Genomic DNA, 24,858 nt, shown 5'->3' on the forward strand with positions numbered 1-24,858 from the left:
AATGCCACACGCACAGCTGCAGAACTTCTCCCAGCAGCCCACAGGCGGCGTCAGCAAGGAAATGGTGTCAGAGCATGCACAGATGCCATCTTGAGTGGTCAGCAACACTATGCTGACCACTCAAGATGGCATCTGTGCATGCTCAGATGCCATTTCCATGCCAATGCTGCCCACGGGCTGCTGGGAGGAGCCCTGCAGCCCCGCACATGGTGTTTAATCCCGACAGTGCCACCTGGGGCAACAGGTGGTGGTAGAGAGGCAGGTAAGACCTGCCTTCCTCCTTTTAAAGCTCTCACTAGACCCTGCCAAAACGATTCACTGGGGGCAGCTCAAAGCATTTCAGCACCAAAATGCTTAGTGCACATTCCTAATTTATACCAGAGTTGGGCATTAGGTATCTCTGGAGCTACTGGTAGCTCCCCGGTTTATCTGAAGTAGCTCCCCAGGAGCTTTTCCAGACAGCAGGCTTTACCGTGGGTTTACTGTGAGGCTTTATTGTGAGTTTGGGGCATATTGAATACTCTGATGCAAAAAGTGGATTTTTTAACATACATTCGGCGGGGCTCCAATATGCAGGGAAAAACCCAGATCATGTATGTAGTGCCCTCTGATATGCCTCATGGACTTTGGGGTACATCAGGCTGCTGTGTGAATGCACACCCTCCATTCTGGTGGAGATGGAAGCTAAAAGCCCCATCTGGGATTGCTCCAGGCCTTTGGGCTTGCTTCTTCCTTCCTTCCCTTTCAGCCAGTATTACAGATCTGATTGGCTAGCTGAGTGGGGACATGGCCATGCCATTGTTAACATCTCTCTCTTCAGGCTTGCTTTTGCTTTCTCTCCTGTTACTTTTCCTCCAAAGCAAACACCTCTTGCTCCCCACCTGACCTGCAGCAAAATTCTCCTGTAATTCAGGCAGTCTGGTGTTAAAATTCCTTATTCTCTCTGTGTAAGTCTTTTACAAGCTGCTATTATTTGTATGTGTAGCATGAAAGGAAGAGGTTAACCTCCAAATGTTTGGTGCCGTTCCATGCATGCCAGCTGTGTCACCACAATTGGATGTGGCTTGTTGCATTATTATAGAATTCCTTCAGGCATGGAGATTTCTCAGCTTGCATTGAGCCCCAGACTGTTTATGAAGTACTTTAAAATATTTTGCAGCACATGTTTTACAGCTAAAGCAAACATAGTTGCAAAAAGCAAACAACTAGGAATGAATTTCTTCACGCCTTTTCTTAATCACAGCCAAACTGTTTAAAATTAATGTTAATGAATTATTTACTGTTTACACAAATCAGTGGGACATCTTCTATTAATGGAGTCAAGTACAGAAAATACCAGTTTAGATCACATTAAACAAGCAAAACCATAGAATATACTTCACAGAACAACTATTCTAAATGTAACAGGTGGGACTGTTCTGGTCTAATCGATCTGAGGTTTATAACCAAAAAATGCTCTCCCCAAAAAATGCTACTACAGGATTCCTTGTTGTAGTGGCCAGCAGGGGTGGGGAAAGGCATTTTTTGGTTATGAACCTCAAATAGATTATACCAGAACTGTCCCACCTGTTACATTCAGAGTAGTTGTTCTGTGAAGTATATTCTATGGTTCTGTCTAAATATTATATAAATCTAAATATTAAAATGATATGAAACATAATGAAAATAGCACAGGGTGAAATTTGTTATGAGTTTGAGTCCACTATAGAATAAGATAAACTGGGAGGGTAGTTTACATTGCATTGTATATGCAAGTATTTTGGCACTTGGAATTCACAATAAAGGGCCTGTATTTAACATACAAGATATTTGTATGTATTTAACATATAAGCATATTGTATGTAATTAACATACACACATTTCCCCCATTGCTTGTATGGGAGAATCCTTACCAGATTCCCCTTTGCAATCACTAGAACTGGGTTGAACTGGTTTGACCCAGTTCTAGGCATGAACTGAACCACCGGCTGGTTCTAATGAACCGGCTCATGGACCGAACCTCCTGGAGTGGTTCTGTGCACACCTCTAATACAAGGCTGAAGGCTAGGTCAGACAATACATTTTCTTTTTCCACACAAGCATTCCTGATTGTCTCCAGCTTTTCACTTGCATGAACAGATGGAATGTGAACTTGATGATAATCAGAATCAGTAGCAATTCCTGTTATCACAATAGTTAGAAAAAGTGTGACATGATCATGGGAATTGCTGTTTGCTCTGTCATCAACCTGGTCACATAATCCACAAGACAATATGGCCAGGGACAATGAGGACTGCTTGAGTGGGCAAAAGTGTATCGTGTGAACTGGACTTCTTTTGGATGCTGTTTATCACTAGTCCTTTATCATGATACTCATGTCTAGCTGAATGGACAAAAGGTGAATTGGCTCTTAGCAGATTATTCTTCTGAGAGTCTGTTCACACTTGAAGCACTTGCATGGGGGCCACGATCAGATGTGAATCAGACTTTAATTTCTTGACCTAGTAAGACTGTAAACTCTTGTTACAAGTACTTTGTTGATCTGGACATATTCAGTTAGTACAAATATTAAAGAAGACATTGGAATGACAGCACATAATTATATTATTTGATGCCTTCTCCTCCAAAGGTGCTCACATGCCATGACTATGAATAATTCTTAAACAAACCATATGGATAGTGGTTTCAAATCCTGAAACCAATAAGAGTGAAAACATTAAATTATTTTTTTAGTTGTTATTCATTACATTATTTTGTTTCTTTCACCATGGAATTCAGTGGTATAAATTTAGTTGCTATATTACAATTCTAGAAGGATGCCTACAATTTTTAGAAATTGGTGTAAATTTAGTAGCTATATTATAATTCTAGAAAGATGTCTACAGTTTCTTTGAAATTCCGCAAGTAAACTTTTTTGTGAAACAGCAATTCTACTGTTTATGTGTAATAATGAAGTCTAACTCCCCTGCATCATTCATTCACTCATTTATTCATTGATTTGTTTTAATGTATTGCCAACCATGTCCCCAGTGCTCAAACTGTCTTTCACATTTTCAATAATGTTAATTAAGAAGAGACAGGTCATTGTTCCTGAAGGGCAAAACAATGTGGTGAGCTTCATACCCATCCACTCAATCCAAAATAATGGCATATCCATCCCCTATATTCAAATGATGGCACATATTTCTCTGTCCATTTGGTTTGTGCTCCGTCTCATAATGAGACCAAATAAAAATTCTCTATCCCATATTTATTTTCCCTGGCTCCATTAAGATATAATTTCCACCACTCTAATGATGGGTGATTGAGATCTCCTGCATTCAATATTCTTACTCTTCATCAAAGAGGAAAATTATAATGACCCATCTTCTTCCACTGCAAATTTCATATAATCCAAGGCAAGTTAGCAGTCTGTCTTCTTTCAACAACAGGGCAGGCACGTGTTAGTTGAGAACGCCTGTGGAGACAGGGTGAGTGGCAGTTGATTCAGCAGTTGGTGGATAAAGCCTTCCCCTCTCTTCCATTCTTTCTACCAGATGCAGGGGGGATTTACAAGGAAGGGAAGATATTCAATCTGAGCAGACTGGGAGATTGGACAAAAATTGTACCAGTCATAGAACTTGATATCATTACCAGAAACTGCAGTTAGTGCTTTCATTTGTCAAAATAATGAATATGTAGCTCTCATGGTTACAAAGAAAAGCTTAACCACATAAAGGCACAAATGGGATAGGGTGGAGGTTTTGAAAACTTTTAAGTAAGGTCTGTGGAGCAACGAAAATTCAGATCAGATTATCATGGCCCGAACCAAGTTTTGTATCAGCATTATTTATTGACAGTATTTTAAAGATTTTCTTTTCTTTTATACTTTGCCTTGCAGTAATTTCTGTTTTCATATGTTATTCAAATAGGTAACCTCAGTTCCAGGAATTAATGCATATGGCAATGTATCGACAGTCCAGATAGGTAATGTTTCAGGATATATAGATACCCCAGACCCACCTACGATCATCAGCTATTTACCAGGGCTTCTGTATAAATTTAGTTGTAGCTACCCTTTGGAATATCTGGTCAACAATACACAACTTGCTTCGTAAGTATGAATATAACATTTGTATTTTAAGAAATGAGAATTGTTTTATGTTTCAAAATGAGGTTCTTATATTGTCTTTATTTTTATGATATATTTATTAATATATATAAATATATATTTGCTAACTGGGCAAAGAAGCACCTTTTACCATGGTGATTCTCTTTATTTAGCAGGGGTAGAGCAACTGCCCCTATCTACCCCCAGCACAGTACTTCCAGTGACTGTTGCTGGTGACTATCTTATGTTTCGTTTTAGAATGTGAGCCCTTTGGGGACAGGGAGCCATCTTATTTATTTATTATTTCTCTGTGTAAACCGCCCTGAGCTATTTTTGGAAGGACAGTATAGAAATCAAAATAATAATAATAATAATAATAATAATAATAATAATAATAATAATAATATTTGTCCAGGGCTTTGGGGGAAAGGGGTCTGGATATGCTGTAAGATCCCCACTAACCATGTTCATGAATGCTGATCCCTTCTACTAATGTACACAGTTGCTATATCAAATCCGAGTGAATAAAGGGGAATAAGAGTGTGGGGGAAAGGAAGAGGATACAAAGAAGGAGGCTGATGAAAAGAAGGAAATGGCTTCACAAGATCTGGTTTACTATGGGGGGCCCTCATTATAGGAATATAGGAAGCTGCCATATACTGAGTCAGGCCATTGATCTATCTAGCTCAGTATTGTCTTCACAGACTGGCAGCAGCTTCTCCAAGGTTGCAGGCAGGAGACTCTCTCAGCCCTATCTTGGAGATGCCAGGGAGGGAACTTGGAACCTAGATGCTCCACCCAGAGTGGCTCCATCCCTTAAAGGGAATATCTTACAGTACTCACACATCAAGTCTCCCATTCATATGCAACCAGGGCAGACCCTGCTTAGCTAAGGTGACAAGTCATGCTTGCTACCACAAGACCAGCTCTCCTCTCATTATTTGTGGGAGTTCCATTCCCTCCAATTAGCACAAATACAGAAACTGAAAAAACCAAAACCTTAACTCTATGGAAACTGGGGAGTTAGGTTCCAGAGAAAAAGCCTAAAAATACTTAAAACGTGGTAAGGGGGTGGGAATGAGTAGAACTGCACAGTGCCTTACTCTCTAGGGCTCCAGAAATGCCCCCCAGAATGCCTCCCCAATCAGCCAATTCTTTGGCAAAAATGTTTTTTTAAAAGAAAGAGCCTCAAAATGGCTCCATGCTCTAAAACTGTGGCTTGAAGTGACACCAGAAGTCATTTCCAGCCGCTCCACAACAATGAATAGGCACATTTTAGCCTATTTTCTCACTGTGGATAAAGAAACCGGTTCTCTAGGACCTGTCTGCGGATATGCAAAAGTGCAGTTGCGGGAAACACAGGAGACGAGGACCAGATATATAATAAGTTTATCAGAAAAGTCTGGTACTTGCTTTTGTGACAAAATTAGCTTTCCAAATTCCTGTTAAGGACAGAATAGTGATTGTATTATGTATATAAATGAACAATCTGTTTAAAAGTAATTATTTCACACAGCAGCATATTGCCATCTGTAACAAAAACAAATAGCGTTTCTATCAGCAGCTACTGTACATCAAGGAGAGTTAAACCCCCTCCTCCTGTTTTTTTTTTACCTTTGCTAGTTTGCTTCTGAGGTAATTATTTGCCTGATTCATTGTTATAGCAATGCCCATTACTTCAGGGCTCTGACAGGACTTCTATGATAAATTTCTTTTTGTAGAAGTTTATAACCAAAACAGAAAAAAGATACTCAGTGTGTTGCACCTCAAAACCTGATCTAGCAACAAATATGAAATATGAAATAACAATATAAAGCTGATCCCATCAATAACTCTTGCTTTCCAAATCAATTTTAGGTCATCAGCTGCTATATCTGTAAGAGAGAACAATGGTACATTTATTAGCACCTTGAATTTGCTCCTTTACAATGTAAGTACGAAGAAATAGAAGTTTCTTAAACAAAACAACACTTTTTGTGCGAAACAATCTTTCTCTGAATTGATGGAGTGTCTCCTTTGGGAAGAGCTGTCGCTCAGTGCTAGAGTACATGTTTTGCATGCAGAAGGTGTGAGTTCAATCCCTATTATCTGTAGGTAAGGCTAGGGAAGGCCCCTGTCTGAAATTTTGGGGAGATACTGCCATCTAGACAATGCTGAGTTAGATGGGCCAGTGGTCTGACTCACAATAAGGCAGCTTCGTATATTTATATGCAACTTTCTGTCTGTGTTTGTCTTCACCCTAAGTTTGTATTGACAGGAGGAATGTACACAAGTTATTTTCAAGAGGACTCCACATGGAAGGTTTAGTGGGCCACAAGGAAGGTTTATTGGAAGGTTCGTTGGGTTTATTATATGCTGTAACAGGTTTATTGCTGTTACAGCATATTCTCATAAGCTCCAACAAGAGTAGTTCAACTGAACTATTCTAGAGTTGGTTGCCTTGTACCAAATATACAAAGCTCTTGTTCTCACTTTCTCTCCATTGTTACAGGCAGTTATTATTTTTAAAAGTGGAGGTAATGTCCAATCTAACACATTTTAATGTGCTCTGCAGAAGTTGTCAGCTAGCAAAACGTACAAACATGACATTTGTTTAAAAGCAATTGGAAATATTCTGCTATGGTATTTATAGCTCATTCGTTACATTCCAAGTCTAAAGCACTGACTTTTAAATCAACGGCATGGATTATATAACCCAAGTTGATGATGACATGAATAATACTACCAAAAATGGATTTGTAATTTACTAAAATGTTACATGAGAGATGGAAAACTGATTTTTAAATCAGGCATTTGAATAGATGGATAAAATTTTTAATCAACATACAAATAACATTTGGAAGATTAGTGTTGCTGTTATAAATAAAAGTCAGTAAAAGTCTTTTACATTTCAGTTCTAATGTTGCTATACATGCAATACACATTTATTTATTATTTTTATTTATTTATTAAAACATTTTTATACCGCTCTAAACTTATGTCTCTGGGGCGGTTTACAACAGAATAAAAACAAAGTAAAACATTTGTTAAGACAAAAATGAGGGGGAACATACACATTACAACAATTTAAAATTTTTAAAAATAATATTTTAAAACAGCATTAAAACCATTAAAACCATTAAAACAACATTAATTAAAAGCCTGGGTGAAGAAATGTGTTTTTAAAGACTTTTAAAAAGCTGTCAGAGATGGGGAGGCTCTTATTTCACTAGGGAGCACATTCCTGTGTGTAATTGTGTAATTGTTTACACAATTACATATAGTCAAATCTGATTATAATGTTCTAGATGGGCTTGTATTTCTCCTGAAGGACCAGGTTTGCAATCTGGGGGTGCTTATCGATCCAGCATTGTTGCTAGAAGCTCAAGTGGCCGCTTTGGCTCAGAGCACCTTTTATCAACTTCAGCTGATACACCAACTGTGACCATATCTGGATGGAGATAGCTTTGTTACAGTTACTTATGCTCTGGTAACCTCTTGCTAAGATTACTGCAATGTGTTGTATATGGGGCTGCCTTAGATTACTGCAATGTGTTCTATGTGGGTCTGTCAAAAACAGTCTGGAAACTGTAGTTGGTACAAAATGGGGCTCCAATTAACTGGAACTGGGCATTTTGTTCATATCATGCTAGGTTGTCCCAGGTTGGGGCAGTGGCCAGAAGTGCCTTCTATGAGCTTCGGCTGATATACCAGCTGCGTCCGTTTCTTGAGATAAATGACCTAAGAACAGTGGTACATATGCTGGTAACCTCCAGTTTAAAATTAATTTCAGGTTAAAGCCTGAGAAAACAGGTATGTCTTGAGGATCTTCCTAAAAGCCAGCAGAGAAGGAAATGCTCTCATTTCAATAGGGAGCATATTCCAAAGCCCTGGGGCAGCCACAGAGAAGGCCACAGGGGTTGCCACAAGGGTTGCCACAGAGAAGGCCACAGGGGTTGCCACCAAACGAGCAGGCAGAAACTGTACTGGACCTCACCAGATGATCTTAATAGGCGAAAGAGTTCATGAGACAGAAGGCACTCTTTTAAGTACCCTGGTCCCAAGCTGTTGAGGGCTTTATAGGTAATAACCAGCACTTAGTATTTTGCTTGGAAACATATCGGCAGCCAGTGCAGTTCTTTTACCACCAAAGATGAAAATAGGTTCCTTTCATCACACAACCACTCCAGCAAAGTGGAGAACAGTCTTTATGGATATGTGCTAATTTTACTGGGGTCATGTACCATTGATGGAAAACTTTAAGAAGGTTCATCTTAATTTGGGCTGAGAAGGAAGTAACTGGTTTGCATTTCCATATGTTCAACCACTCCTGGTCTTTGATTTCCTGCTGGAGGTTATTTTCCCAAGACGTTTTAAGGCCGGGTAGTGGGTTAAATGCATGGTTTATGATTGACTCATATTATTTTGAAACCATACCTTTAAGGGAGTCTGGGGCTTCCAAAACCAGAACTTTGAATTTTGTTAATTGTCTATTATTTCTAGGGTGGATATACAGGATCTGCATTGTAAATAGGGTTGCCAACATTTCATTGCCAGAATGAGGGACACAAGTTTGGGGCAGCTGGGAGACTGGCTGGGGCGGTGACAGGAGGTGTATGCAGTGTTAATCAAGAGCCTGAGTATCATTGATGTATATGTAATTAAATTATATGCTATTGAATAATGCCAGCATTGTTATTTAGAAATATTCAAGTTATACCACTTTTCAAACAAAAACTTCTCAAAATAAGAAGCTGCTCACTCCACCACCAAAATGGGGGACAAATGCTGTCCCTATAGGGAACAACATTTCATCCCTGAAATGAGGGACATCCCACATAATGAGGGACAGTTGACAACCCTAACTGTAAAAGATGTATCCATGTACAGTGCAGAGGACCCAGTATTTCCCCTGTATTCTCTAGATCAGGGGTGGGGAACCTTGGCACTCCAGCTGTTGTTGAACTACAACTCCCATCATCCCCAGCCACAATTATTGTGGCTGGGGATGATGGGAGTTGTAGTTCAACAACAGCTGGAGTGCCAAGGTTCCCCACCCCTGCTCTAGATCAATAGGGTTTCCACACTGGTAAAAGTTACACAATCTGGCAACTTCCAGATCAGTAGCTTCCAACAGTCGAGGAGATGTGAATAGTCCAACAAATTTGGAGTGACAAAAAATAGAAGAGGTGAATAAGGGGACGCTAAACTCTTATGCCATTTTGCCCAACTCTTAAAAGTTGCACTCAGAAATGGGTTGTCTGCTGCTTTAAATTTGGTAATCCAAGTTTATTAGATTGGTATTAGAGGCAAGCTTTTAACTCTTTAAGAGTATTGATCTTAACCCAAGAGTTAATTTCAACTTCGGTCAGCATCTGTAAGATGTTTCGGAGGTGAAAAGTATAAAAATTCTTTGCCATCTTTTCAGAGTGTTAGCAGATAAAGTAATTGGTAAGACTTTAAACAGAAACAATAATTTGGGTAGTAAATACATTTTAAGTGTTGCTACTCGCCCCAGCCAGGAGAGATCGATCTCTTTCCACTTCCGAATCTTTCTTTTGATATATTTTAATAGTGGAGTGAAATTCATATGTTTAAGGTTTGTGAGATTCTTTGAAATGTGCACTCCCAGACATCGAATCTTTTGAGAGACTTTGATGATGCCCAAGGATTTAATTATGCCCATTTGAGACCTGGTGCTGATCAAGTACACAAGATTTCTGATTTAGAAAGATTTGTTTTTAAATCAGCTACTTTTTCAAAATTTAACAACACATCCTGTATAGACGAAATAGCTTGTAAGGGATATGCTAATATTAAGGCAATGTCGTCTACATATAAACTGATCTTATGTTCAGTACTATTAATGGCCAGTCCTTTAATCTGCTGGTTACCTCTAAAGGCCTGAGCTAATGGCTCTATGGCGAGTACAAATAGCAGAGGAGAAAGTGGACATCCCTGTTTCGTTCCCCTTTTGATACTGAATGTTTCCAAATTTATTTCGGGAATTTATTTCAGGGAATTTATTTGAACAGTGACGTAAGATTCACTATATAGTTGTCTGATAATATTAGTGAATCCTGTTCTCATTTTAAGATGATCTATTAACTTGTTCAAATAAGACCATGACAGACGGTAAAAAACCTTGAGCGTATCTAAGGTGAGATTGGTTGAAGGAATGTTATTCCTTTTGCTGAAATATTTACAGTTCAGTATGCGACAAATGGGATCTGCAATCTGCCTCCAACTTATTTGGATCCAACTTCAGTTTGTTATCCCTCATCCAGCCCATTACCAACTCCGGCCAGGCATTTAGGGAAGTTATGCCATTTCCTGATAAGGTTGATATGGAGAAAGAGATCTGGGTGTCATCCGCATATTAATAACACCCTGCACCAAACCTCCTGATGATCTCTCCCAGATTTAATGTAGATGTTGAAGAACACTGGAGAGACAGTATGGAACCTTTTGGAACTCCATACTTTAGTTCTCACTTTGCAGAGCAGCAGTCTCCATGTGACACAATCTGGAATCTACCAGAGAGGTAGGAAGAGAACCACTGTTAAAGAATGCCATCCAATCCCACCTCCCTCAGGTGGATTAATTTTTAAAACTGGTTTTTTAAAAACAAGTAGTTAAGTTGTTTTTTATGGAGCTTTTTGTGCATTGTGAATTGAGGCTTTTTTGTGTTTTTATTTGATGCTTTAATATTGTGTTGTGAGCCACCCATAGAATAATTTGTTATGGGGCAAATAACAAATAAAGTTCTCCTCCTTCATCAACATCATCGTCACCATCACCATCATGCTAATAAGAGGAAAATATCAGCTATCACAAGCAACTATTCAACATTTTAGGACTTGAAGTATCCAAAGGAGCTTCAAATAAATAATGTTAGAATGGGCCTGTGGAGATCATTTATTTGTGGATCTATTTTATCACCACGCCATTGGCCTAGACATTGTTAGAGTGATGGAATAAGCCTCTTTGCATGGATGGGAAAGTGTGTAGACTGATTTTCTTCCATTCTTTGCACCAAGATGTACTAATCAATGCCCTCAGTTAAGCTGTTCCTGTTAGAGTTCATAAGAATATGCCCTGTGAAGCAATTGCTCTCTTTTTCGTTATTGTTTTCCTACCATCTGTTTTAGATTATGCATTTCTTGGAAGCAGGAACCTTGCCAGTGCCATCTATGAAGTGCAATGAACACTGATGGAAAAGTACAAATAATAATAAACCTCCCATGTTTCAGTTTTCATTCACTGACCTTTTCTTGCATGTTGCTCCTGTAGCACATTTTTGTGTAGCCCTCTAAAGGCAGTTAGAACAAGTTTTTCATCCATGGTGCAACTAGTTTAGCAGGTTGTTCTACAGAAATACATTCCAGACAATTGAATGCTGGATCAGTGAGTTTCTAACCTTGCCAAAGAGGTATGCCAGCCCTCAATGTTATGCTTGTCCTAACACCCCTTTCCCCCCAGGTGAGTTGCCCATCTTTTAAAATTGTTCTTAAAGTGGACATATGTGTGCATATTTATGCACATATATGTTCATCTTTCACCTTACTAAAATATCACAAACATGTTTAAGATAAGTGTAAAACTGTTCCAGTGACTGAGTATGTATGTATTGATATTGGCATAAGTACTAGCATATAGGTGCTCAGCACATTTATATTTCCCCCCAGTTTAACTGAACTGTGCTAAAAGCTTTCAGAATCATTTTTTAATTCAGCGCTCCCTCAGGACAGGTTTGTTCTGAAGGCAGTGACAGTGTTGTTAAACTATCTCCATCACTCTTGAAATATTGTTTGTCTTCATCCTGAATGTTGAAAAGATGTAATCATTTGTCTTCTTGAAGGCTAGGTATCATTACCCTAAGAATCTGGGTGTAACTTTGAATGCCTGTTCAGATAGGACATAAGAATCATTTCAGGCCATTCTGAATTTGTAACTCTTTCTTCAGCAAGTCTTGATTCTTTTCCTTTTTAAAATTAAATATATGGCACCAACAGCTATACTAAAGTAGTCAAGTAGATACATTGGTCAACATCTGTGCATCTGAGGTCAATTGCAGCCTGGTCTGAACTTGATGGACTTCTTCATGCCCCAAAGCAAAATTAATTATACTATTGAAGTGATGAGACAATGTGGTACAGCATGGACTGAAATCTTAAACATGTTTATTTAGCAAAAATGTCAAAACCATATATGTTTTCAAGATGTAATATTAAACTGGGAATTTTATTTGCAGAGTAGGACACCACCCCACCACCCCCAGTTTAATGCTGCCATATTTTTCATGTATGTGGCTGCTGTTGAAGGAAGATTACAGCACTGGATAAATTGTTTTTATTCTTGTTGGTGTTGCCACTGAATTCATACATATGGATAAACCAGCCATTGACTCCATTGGGACTTCTTGGTGAACAAGAGATCCTCATGAGTAAGGGTTTTGTTAGGGTCAAGCCTTCGGTTTGCAAGGAGAGAAGTTAATTAAGTATGAATATAAACATATTCATTTCCATACATGTAAACTTTAATCTACTTCTGTTAAACTGTGCTGCATTTGCATAATGAATAGAAGAACCATTTCCCCCCATTGTCAGAGCCTGTGACTTAAATACTTCTGAGAAAGGGTGCAATCTTTAAAAAGTGCTAAAGCTTTTGTTTAATTCACTTGATTATCCAGCAACATTGGCTAACAAATCGTTAAATTAATAATTCAAATGCCATTATTATATATGTATTTTAATTAACATTTGACAATTCTTATACACCACAATTGCATCAAAACCTGAACCTGATAAGGAAATAAAGCACAGGCAGAAAAACATACTACAAAGAGAAAATAATAAGGAAGTTATGGCCCCTGGAAGCAGAAGGAAACTGCAGGCCATGCAAGTCAGGTTTGTTTGACAGAAGAAAATACTCTGAAATCTCTTTATTAATATAGAGGAGGCACCCTAAAAATACCAAAACCTTATCTCTGTCCTTTACTATAAACCAAAGGTCTTAAAGCATCCATGTGTGGGCAAAACTATCAGTCATTCAATCAATGAAGGTTTACAGGCAACAGATATTATTTATGAAATGCATAGTAATGACATGCATTTGGAACTAAGGAGTTAAAAGGAGTATAAAGGAGCCAGGTAATCAAGTTACACTGCTGGTTGTCACACAACAGGGCGATTCTCACTAGGAGAGCCTAGCCCGATTTTTGTTGGTCGTAAGAACCACTGGGCTCACAGCCGTGCCCGGTGGTTCTTGAGCGGGTAACCTGCTCGAGAACCCCTGCTAAAAAGCAGGTTTGCGGAGCGAGCGCTCCAGCAAACCTGCTTTTTAGGCTCATGAGTAGCTGCGGTGTGGCTTCGAGCCATACCTACTCACAAGTAGACCCCCAGCCGGGGGTCTCCCCAATATGCCCTGCGTGCTTGCACAGGGCATACTGGGGCTTGCAGGGGCTGCGTTGCCCCTGATCTCCCCACCCCCTGCGGGCTCCGTCACGCTCTCCCTGCAGTTTTTACAAAAGCAGGTCTCACGGATCGTGAGATCTGCCTGACACTGTCACATCTTATTTCAATAGAACCATCAGCCTAATCCAAATAGGTTTACTTGGGAGTATGCCCCATGAGTCTGATGCAATACAATCACAACCCAAATGGAATAAATATATATTTATTGATAGGATCTTAGTGCCTTATTCTTTCAGGCTTCCTAGTAAATCTGTTAGTGGTAGTGTGTTCTGTGCAAATTACTCTGAATATCTGCAAAAGAGGGGAATAATAGAATTGAATATACAACTATCTGCAAGATTGTGAGGATCATCTTTTCAAGATTAAGCAGACTTCTTTGGTAGACTTAAAAAAAAAAATTCCTGCTATATTGAATAGAGGGATTATTTCTGTGTTAATGCATTCCACAGCTTGGTTTATAGATGCTATATGACATATTCAATGATTTTGTTTTTCCACTCACATATCATGGTTAGCATTTGATTTAGCTCCTTTGCAAATAGTCTGGCACTGCTCACAATTGCCACATATCTTCCCACTGGATATGATCTCAATATACACCGACATCCTTCCCCCACCGTAATCTACAGCATTATTAAACGCAGTTCACTGTAAGTGCATTTGGTCATGTTGAATTATGTCAGAGTGCTGATCCAGTTTTATGTGGCTTCCAATACATAATGTGAATCACAGAGAGGTAAAAGTGTTCTTGTGCCAAGTTTCATTCATTTCAATGACCCTATGGCAGAAGAAGTTTCTAGTGGATTGTGCTCCAGATAAGCATACAGTCTCAAACATGGTTCTGGAAACCTGGGCCACTGCTTCTCTGGAACAAAGTGGGGTGTGGGGCATTTGTAGGAGAGAGGCAGAGGGCAGGGTGTTTAAGCATCTCTGGGCATTTGAAGACAGGGAAGTAGCAATGTTGAAGTGGGTGCTGGGACAAAAAGTGAACATGGGCTCCTGCCCTCTCACCTTCTTCTTCAGAGAGGCATGAGGGGGAGTGTAAAGAGCAAAAAAGAGCCAGTAGGCCTGCCTCCTTCAGGAGTCCAGGGACATTTGTCCCTCCCTTGTTCAATTGTAGCTAATTCAAGACATTTTACTGCCTGCAGTGGACAGTATGAAGTCCCTCCATCTGCGTCTGGGTGCTCAGCATTCTCAGACAATGCTGCTGAGGAGGCAGCACATGAGCACTCTCAGACTGTGCCACTAAGCTAGGCAGTGGTGGAAGAGGCACATCTATCTCACGTGGGTGGAGGGAAAATAAAGGAACGGAGATGCACCCCAGCACGGTGAGGAGGAAAAATGAACAGCATGTCCTAGATGGGGTGTAGAAGGATAGTGGCAGGGAGGCCTGTGGGGTGGTGACTGTGATGGCAGGGTGATAGTGCTTGCTGCCCCTGCGTCCCTCTTTGCCCCTGCACCCTAAGCATGATGTGACCAGCTCACTCTGATTCATGGGAGGGTTGCCCCAAGCCTTCCCTCATGCATTGCTTCTCCTAGTCACTTTGCTCTCAGATGTATATGTGTGTTTGGTTTTTGTCAAACTGGGGAAATGAATGTGGGGGACATTCCAGGGGGGAAGTGGAGGACACAGGGAATGGGTTAGGTGCTCCCTGTTGCCCCTTCTCCCCTGCAAATGCCCCCCTCACTATTTTTGAGAAGTAATAACTTTGGTTCCCAGAAATGTGCTAGCTGCTGAATTCTTAGTTTGGCCCTGAGACATCTGTCCAGACACAAAGCTTCTGAAAGGACTGCAAACTACATATTTTTCCCTTAAAATGCCTTACATGCCTTCGTTTCCATCAGAGATATTCTATTGCTCTAGACCAAACCTTCAGTTGGCAGCCTCACTAACTAATTACATATGCATCTATGTTACATGGGATCATATTGCTGGTCATTTACAAGAACTGTTTGTTTTTCTAGGACTCAACCTACAGTCAGCAACTGATTATTCCTAGTACAGGTTTACCTTTGAAAACAAAAATTTTTGCAGCTGTGAGAGCAACAAACCTCGATGGCAGGTACTGTAAATGATACTATTCATTTTGTCTTACATATTAGTGGCCCTAGACACATACCTACACAAGCTCCTTGAAGCATAATAAGATGTAGTTACATGCAAGTACATGAACAATTTGGGGACATAACTTACATGTGGCACCTTTATTGAAGTGAGGTTTCAATTGGAGAATGACTAAGATGATCTAAGATCTAAGAATGACTAAGAAGGTGCCTAGAGCACCTTCCTAATGAGGCAAGGCTACAATTCCTGGGCCTTTTCGCTTAGAAAAAGATGACTAAGGGGAGACTTGATAGAAGTCTATAAAATTATGCATGGTGTAGGGACAGTGAATAGAAAGAATTTTTTCTCCCTCTCTCATAACACTAGAACCAGGTGTCATCCCATGAAACTGACGATCATGAAATGTAGGGTCAACCAAAGGAAGCACTTTTTCATACTGCACATAATTAATCTGTGGCATTCTCTGCCACAGGATGTGATGACAGCCACCAAGCCTGGATGGCTTAAAGAGGGGCTTAGACAAAACCACGGAGGACAGGTCTATCATTGGCTACTAGTCTGAGAGCTATAGACTACCTCCAGCCTAAGAGGCAAGATGCCTCTACAGTAAATACCAATTGCAGGGAGAGCAAGAGCAGGAGAGAGGGCATATCTTCATCTCTTGACTGTGGGCTTCCCAGAGGCAACTGGTGGGCCACTGTGTGAAACAGGATGCTGGACTAGATGGACCTTCAGCCTAACCCAGCAGGGCTGTTCTTATGTTCTAAATTCAGTCCTCAGTTTTGTCATGCACATATTGGGTGTGCTTGGACATCCTTCTCTCTCAGACATTTTTGCATACAATCCACAGATGCTGATTCTTATTGTATTGTCCAATAAGACAATATTGGACAATTGCCCAGAAACAACTAAATCTGGATCAATGAGAACTAAAGGAAATAACATTGCATCTTGTGTATGTGTGTGTGCATATATAATAATGCCACATGGCAACTTGAGTCAGCTTAATGGCTATCTAGGAATGGTTGTGCAATGGGAAGCCCAGTGACCTACTGAAAGATTTGGGTGAAGCAGGAAAGGGTTTTTCCTGTCTTAAGCCTTGGCAACACAGATTGACATGGTACACAGGCAGCCTTCAGATACAGTATGAAACCTCGGGTAAACAAACCTGTGGTTAATCTCTGAGCCCGGGAATCATCCGGTAGATAATTGTTGAGCTGCAATCTTGTAGCCTCTGCCATGTGGGTAGAGGGGCCTCTCCCTCTTCTTGGTCTGCCAGGGCTGTAGCCCAGAAGGCTCCACAGTGCTCATGTTGCCAAACTATGAGCAAGGCATCAGGATGTCAGTAGAGTGAAAACCATTGGCCATGATCTTTGAGGAAGTATCTCCAGTACTCTCATGCCTTTTCAGCATCAATCGGCCATCCTCAGCAGGGAAAGGGCATTTAAACCCATTCCTCACGCCACTTGCACTACTGCTCTTGTGAGAGTCCCAAAACCATACAGTCTCACACAAACGCAACTAGTGGTACCAGGGAATGGAGAAGGGCACTGGTTTCCTATTACTCTTGGAAGGAGTCATGATGATTTCCCAGGAGGAAATATGTATATGAGGCTGGGCAAAGGCTCCTGGATCCTAGGGTTTGGACCACTGTGACAAAGGATGCTCTTGGAATGGTTGACCCAGGCCAAGCAGTCCAGGAAGCCCCAAGACACTCCTGCCTCTGTGTCAGCTTGCTGGCTGGGTGTTCGCCTTCTCATGAGAGGGCTAGTCCACTGGGGAAGACCAGAGGCTCCATGAGCTTTGGGTCTCTGTTGGACTGCACTGTAATGAGGTAGGCCACCCAACTCTAGGCCCCCCACTAATGTGGGCCCCCCCCCGTATCTCTGGTAATAATAGTTAATAATAATGAGTTAATAATAACTCATACTCCGGACCTTGCCATCTCCACTCAACCTTTCCAGATCTCCAAAGTGTCTGTTCCGTTCCATGTGTCCAAGCAGTCTCAGGTGGGTTGAGTAGGGAAACAACTGAAATAAATCATAGCCAACATTCAGATGTCCCAGGCTGGGACTGGCATTGCGGTGTATGTATATTGGCCACTGTGGGGCATCCTGGGTCAGGGCACCTGTGGATGAGAGCAATCCTTGGAAAGCCAGGTGGTCATGTGGGGCAACCCCCGCCCATGGTTATGTGTTGTGGGGAGACCAGACTCTAAGAAGGAGTGCTTGGAGTCCTCATTGGCAGCAATCACTGGGACCAGGAAAGGTGTTGATGGGGTACCCTTCCCAGTTCTTGCCGGTATCTAGCAACTGGATTGGGTGGCAAAAGCCCTCCATCCCACATGCATGTCTCTATGGCCTGTCACTCTCATGAAAGTGGGAGAAGGGACATACATCTATTGCATGTTTTGTCATTCAGCTTGGCAGCAACGGGTTGTTGTGTGTGGGGGAAAGGTAGGTACGATCCTGCCTTCTTCCCAGCCCCAGCAGGTATGGTTTTGTGAACAACTTTAGTGTGTCTGTTGTTCAGTAGAAATAAGCAATATAGAAAAGCTGGATTGCTTCATTGAAAGCACAGGGAGTTTGCTCATCTATTGAATACAGAAGATAAATCATACATGTTAAAGTTATCATCCATTACTTTCAGCGCATATATCTGAAGATACTGAGGCTGGTTTTTAACATTCAATTATCTTTCACTGTGCAGATGGAATGTTTTGATGGACTACTGCTATACTACCCCATCTGGAAATCCAAATGATGATCTGCGATATGACCTCTTCTTTAGGTAGGCAGTTTCTCTAGTATTCTGTCTGTCACACATGAAACCAAATTCTGTGAGGGATTTTTGAAGGAGCTGGAGATGACCAGAGAAGACTAAGGGGAGATACAATAGCCTTCCTCAAAAATCTGTAGAGCTGTCCCACAGAAGCAGGAGCACATTTGTTTTCTGTTGCCAATGGGTTCAAATGATAGGGAAACAGATTTATTTATTTATTTGATTTGATTTGATTTATTTGATTTATATACTGCCCTTCAAATAATGGCTCTGGTGGTTTTTAGACTAGACGTTAGTAAATTTTTCCTAACTGTAGGAGTTGTTTGAAAGTGGAACAGTCTGCCTCATACCATGGCAGGCTCTCCTTTAATGAAGGTTTGCAAAGAGAGGCTGGACAGCCATCTGTCAAAGATGCTGTAACCATTTCATACGTTGAGCAGGGGGTTGGACTAGAACTCTGAAATTCTATTATTCTTTGTGTTATCTTGACATTGAATATGCAGATTATTTTCAAAATAAATCCTGAATTATATGTGGAACATTAATGACTTTGAATGGGCAGAATCCAGACTGGTTAGCCATGATTAAGAACTATGAGACAAGTTATGTATGGCAAACTTAGGACCTAGTAATTTCAAAGGGACTTAGCAATGACAAACTTTGGGGCTATTCATATGACCACGTGTTCGGGAGGGGAGACAGGGTTCAACCTTCCTTTCCTCAGATGATCACTCTGAGCCCGTGCACCCACATGGCCAGCGCTGCCGGGAACAGCACATATGACTATCCGCGCTGCTTCTGGCAATGCAGGTAAACAGAGACCGGGATTCATTGTCCCAGCCTCCGAGAATCCCACAGCGTTTCATGCGCAGAGTGTAGTGCACTAGGTGATTCCCCCAGGGGCACTCTAGGCACCTGTCTCTGTGTCAGCATGTTGTGCAAGGAGCTCATGCTGACACATGATCCTGGAGTCAAAGTTAAGGGTGTATTTGCACCCTTGGCTATGAGCTGGGCTTTGGTGCTGGGTTTAGTGCCACAGCACCATTGGGATCCTCATGGATCCCAGCAGTTCTCACAGACAGCCTCTTAGTCTGGATCCTTCCCAGCGTTTCTTTACATGTATAACAATAAACATTGTCTCAAGTCATTAGCAACCCTAACTGAAGAAATGAGCACTAAGATATCAGTACAGAAATATAATGGTTGGCATTAGTGCCTATTAGCTAAATCTAATCTACTCTGCATGCCTCCATCAAGACATTTATGCTTAGGGTATCATCCTAAATGCATTTACTCTGAAATGGCAGCCCATACAGCTGATGAAACTAGCCTAGGGTGAGCACTCCTACCCTGGGGGTAACTTCACTGTCTGTATCCGCCTGCCAAATGGTAAAAACAAACTGTAAAATGTGTGATACAAATGCTTTCATTGGCAACTATAGGCAACGGTAGGCACAAAATAATACATAAATTGGCCCTAAAACTTGTTTTGGAAATTGCCCACTGGATAGGTTATTCTTTGCATTTTTGTAAACTTTAAGTCAAGTAAGAGCCTAATTAAATGCTTAAGTCTGCAATGTGCTAAACATATTTATCAGGAAATAAGTCTAATTGGATTTATTGAGACTTACTGTTGGGTAAACATGTTTAGCATTGTGATCAGAGAGTTATACAAATATGCTTCCTTCATCTCAAAATAGATTCATGGTTTGACTAAAATGGTTTTTGGCATCTACTGCTACACCAGCAACAAAACAGCATTAAATCATGAGAAGTAAGAGGACAATATCCAAAGGTGCTGTAGAAGACTTGGACACAGAGTAACAGGGAAACATAAGGAATAGGAAATAGAGCTATGTATTAAATTTATTTATTTATTTATTTGTCACTTGTATATACTACCCTATATAAAATCTCAGGGCAGTTTACAATCCAATCAAACAACAACCAAAACCTAAAAATAATATAAAACAGATTAAAATGACCATAAATAAAACTTTAAAACAACATAAACTAAAAGCCTGATGAAACAGGTGTATTTTCAAAGGTTGTTTAAAAACAACCAGAGATGGGGAGATTCTGATTTCATTTTGGGAGTGTGTCCCAGAGCAAAACACCGGTGTTCTAGCAGAGAAACACTGGGCTATCCCTTTAAATGGCCTCCATGTGTGTGTGCGGAGGCCATTTAAATGATAGCTCAGTCTCGGTCAGAGACAGTGTGAACTGAGCGGCCAGCCAGGGCAGCCTCAGGGAGGGATGGTGGGTCGGGTCACCATCCCTGCTGCTGCCAGCTCTGCTGCAGCAGTACAACTGCTCCCGCCAGGACGCCATCACTCCTCTTCCTTTTGGAATAAGCAGCTGGTGATTCAAAGGAGGATCAAGGGGGAAAGCTGGTCAGGTTGCCTCTCATTGCAGGCTCTGCAAAAAAGGTAATTTCAGGGCACCTTAGTGTCACTTTGCTTATCATTAGCTACAAAACAATGATGAAAGGAGGCTCTCATCCCCCCTTGCCCCATATCTAAATCGATTCGGATAGATTCGATCAGAATCTGTCTGATTCTATTCAACTTCGAATCGAATCACCCCTTTTAGAGATGATTTGATTCTAAGTCAAACCCCTCGAAACAGCCAGTTTTGAGGCGAATGAATTTTACTCTGAATCCATTTGCACATCTTCAGAGTGTAACCCCATCCAGAATAAGCAAATCTAAACCACTTCCTCAGTTCCGGCCTCCTACAAGAAGTATCTTCATCTTGTTTGGATTCAGCTTCAGTTTGTTCTCCCTCATCCAACTCAAGCAAGCATTTAGAGAGGTTAAGCCATCTCCTGACCAAGTTGATATGAAGAAATAGAACTGGGTGTCATCAGTATTTGATAACACCCTGAACTAAATCTCCTGTTAACCTCTCCCAGCAATCATATATTAAATATATTATTTTAGATGTATTAAAATGATCATTTGATGTGATTTGATGCTGTGTACGTCAGATAATTTTGCATTGGAAGAGAATGGATGTGTCTTCAGGCTGCTCAGGACCAGTCCAATTCAAAATTGGCTGACATATTTAGATTAAATTGGCATATCAGAGAGCATCACAATTTTTTATTTCTTTAGTGCAAAACTTGGTATATTTTTCCAACTATCGGGGTACAGTTGGAGAGGAGAGCTGGTCTTGTGGTAGCAAGCATGGCTTGTCCCCATAGCTAAGCAGGGTCTGCCCTGGTTGATCTGAATGGGAGACTTGATGTGTGAGCACTGCAAGAGATTCCCCTCAGGGGATGAAGCTGCTCTGGGAAGAGCATAAGGTTTCAAGTTACCTCCCTGGCTTCTCCAAGATAGGGCTGAGAGAGATTCCTGCCTGCATCCCTGGAGAACGCCCTGCCAGTCTGTGAAGACAATACTGAGCTAGATAGACCAATGGTCTGACTCAGTATATGGCCGTTTCCTATGTTCCTAACAGAGTGATTTTCGATATATGGAAGATGCTGCAGGGGTAGAGAGGAGTTCTCGGATTGATATACAGTAGCTACCTGGCCAATGATGGAATTACTTTTCAGGCTTGTAGCTGCTGAAATTTGGTTGTCTGCTGCTCCATACCTTTCCAGTCACAGCGGCTCACAGAGTAACATCATGATAATGCAAGGAGGAGATGGGCAATTTTTGCCATTTCCGCCTTCCTTCTGTTGCTTCCAGTGTCCCCATAAAAATATATCCCTGAAAATCCCTTAACCCCCAGGGACATATTTTGGGGGACAGAGGGAAGGGGAGATTTATAAAAGTTGCCTCTTCCCTCACCTTTGTATGAGCTCAACGTTACTTTGTATAGAGCTTCCAAATCACCATCTGCCTGTGACTTGGAAGGCAAAGTCCTCTCAGAATGCACTACAATGCCTTAAAGCATCCAAGTAAAGCAAGCAAGCAAGCAAGCAAATAAATAAATAATTAAATAAATAAAAGGGGAGGTGCATTCCCCCCCCCCTTTATGGCTTAAAAAGGTTATAGACATTTCCATGATTCCCCATAATTTCATATACATCAATTCTGGCAATCCCAGCACTGTTTCTACATTTAATAGTGCTTCATTATTTTAATGGTGCCTCACTATTGTTCCTTTTTTGAGGCAAGTGAAAACACTAATGTGTTTGTTTACTCTTTCTAATCCCCTGGAACTAGGAAAAATGTTATATACAGTAGTTATCTGTGTTTCATTCAATCTTTTTCTTCAGCTGTGACAAGGATCCTCAGACAACTATAATTGAAAATGGCAAGAGTCAGATGGGCCGATTCTCCTTTGAAGTGTTCCGCTTTGTGAAGCACAAGAACCAGAAAATGTCCACAGTTTTTCTTCATTGTGTGACAAAGCTGTGCAGAGCAGATGACTGTCCCTTTCTTGCGCCCGTAGGTTTTGGAATGTTTTGGTAAAGCTACAGTTGGAGATACTTGGAACTCCCTCCCCTTAGTTACATGTGTAAAGATAAGCACTTCACATTCTGCACCACCTTAGTAGGGTAGAACAGAACAGAATGCTTGCAGAAAGAATGCCTTGGAGCTTAGCCAGCATGTTATTGAGCAGCCAAGTGCATGCAGAGGGGCAGGGGAGAATGATTTTTGCTGCTCTCTCCTCCCTCCAAAAGTACCTTTTGGCTTCAGAAATATACCCCTGAGAGCCAAAAGGTACTTTTGGAGGGAGGAAATAGCCATGAAAATAGCTTCCCCTTCCACTCTGCACACTTTTGACTCCAAGACAGTCTTTCTGCAGGCACACTGCTCTGTTTCACCCTTCTAATGCTGAGCAGAATGTGAGGCAAGAGAGTGAAGACCCTGACTGTCATCATGGACATGTAAAGCAATTCATGCCATGTCCCACAGATGTGTCATAAATATGAAGCTTAGAATGAGTTCACATAACCAGTTCAAGTTGTGATCAACTTGCGAGAAGCTTACCATGCCTTGGTGATCTTGCATTGCCAAAGTGCTTCACTGACTGAACAGAAAGGACTGATGTGTTATAAATAGTCATGTGGTGTCTGCTTTTATAATTAGTGCTGAGCTAAAATGGCCCTCCAAACCTTTCTGCCCTGTTCATAGAGTATGAAGCTGAGGGAGCATTTTGGCATATTAGGGTGAGGATATGGATACATGGTTCAACCTAGCTACCACTGATCCATTCATGCTTCCCACTGTTGCTGGGCATCATTTCTTCTTACACAGAAGATGCCAGAGTCTGGCCTACTGCTCCTGCCCTCACTTTGAGGCTTTCTGATGATGCTGGGAATGCTTCTTGCATCAGTAAGCAGTAAGATTATTGTTGCCAGAGGCGTATGAACATGTAGCAGCAGTGGGAAAGTGGTGAAGGGTGTGTGGTTTCATTAAACAGTTGGCTTTCCAGGAGAGCAAAAGCCCCCAGGTTTGAGCCCCAAAGGGTTAGAACTTCTTGCTCAGCTCTAGTTATAATTTAGGGTATATAGATAGCAGAGTCATTATGGTGCTCACCAAGCTTATGGTGAGCAAAGCTATATTTAGAACAAGGTCAGCAGGGTCGAAACTGCACCCAAACCTACGGTGAATAAAATATTGCAGAATCAAATATAGCAGGGCTGCACAACTTTGGCCCTCCAACTGCTGTTGGACTACAACTCCCTTCATTCCCAGCCACAGTGACCAATAGTCAGGGATGATGGGAGTTGTAGTCCAACATCTGCAAGAAGACCAAAGTTGTGCAGCCCTGAAATATAGCGTGACTGATTATTAGTTATAAAACTGAAATATAGCATGTAAAAATCAGTTCTAAATGTGAAATGAAAGAAACAGGCATGAACAATATTGCACTCAGTGAGTAGTTCAACAGTTTTATTTTATTGCAAAGACAATTCTTGTATAGGAGACATTAAAATTGTATTCAGTATGAAAAACTCAATACAGCTCTTATTTCATGTACAGAAGGAAAAGATTCTGTTCCACTCTGAAGTCATGATTGTTTTGATTGGCCCTTCAGATTTGCAGTAACAGAAAAAGAAGAGATGCTGCAAAAAGAACCACTTGGAGCCCTCCAAGCACTTCTGGAAGTGCTGTAATCTCAGTTGGCCCCATCATTACTAGAACTGGTAGGAACTATTAGGCTTTCTTATATGTTGCCACAAAGGCATTTGTTCTATTGCCATTTTTAGAATGTCAGACCATTCTTTCTATGTGAAAACAACCTGTAAATTGATTTAAAGTTGAAAGTTACAATGTTGAAAGTTACAATGCGAAAGTTTACTTCACCATGTTGAAAGTTACTGTTGATCTAAAAGTTTCAGTTTCTAAAGTCTGCATAAGTGGATGCTTGGCATCTGGCAGTTTACCGTTTGTTAATTTTCTTATTTGTTCTTCACTTACTATGGTTTAATTTGCCATTGATTGGTTTATCCATGTTGACTGATTAAGGTGATGCAATGACTATCTTTCAAAAGAAAGAAAGAGAAGGAAAGGAAATAGATCAGAAAT

General features: G+C 40.9%; 1 protein-coding gene across 1 annotated transcript in view; it reads left to right on the forward strand.

The window, feature by feature from the left end:
• Positions 1–24,858, forward strand: part of ZPLD1 (zona pellucida like domain containing 1) — a 38,664-nt gene that overhangs the window by 11,383 nt on the left and 2,423 nt on the right. The window contains exons 3-8 of the mRNA XM_053310545.1: positions 3,891–4,072; positions 5,927–5,999; positions 15,490–15,587; positions 18,299–18,379; positions 22,599–22,770; positions 24,368–24,476. Coding sequence (XP_053166520.1) covers positions 3,891–4,072; positions 5,927–5,999; positions 15,490–15,587; positions 18,299–18,379; positions 22,599–22,770; positions 24,368–24,476 — 715 coding nt within the window. The remainder of the gene's footprint in view (positions 1–3,890; positions 4,073–5,926; positions 6,000–15,489; positions 15,588–18,298; positions 18,380–22,598; positions 22,771–24,367; positions 24,477–24,858) is intronic.

Source organism: Hemicordylus capensis, chromosome 3, assembly GCF_027244095.1.
Source record: "Hemicordylus capensis ecotype Gifberg chromosome 3, rHemCap1.1.pri, whole genome shotgun sequence".
Classification (NCBI taxonomy): Eukaryota; Metazoa; Chordata; class Lepidosauria; order Squamata; family Cordylidae; genus Hemicordylus; species Hemicordylus capensis.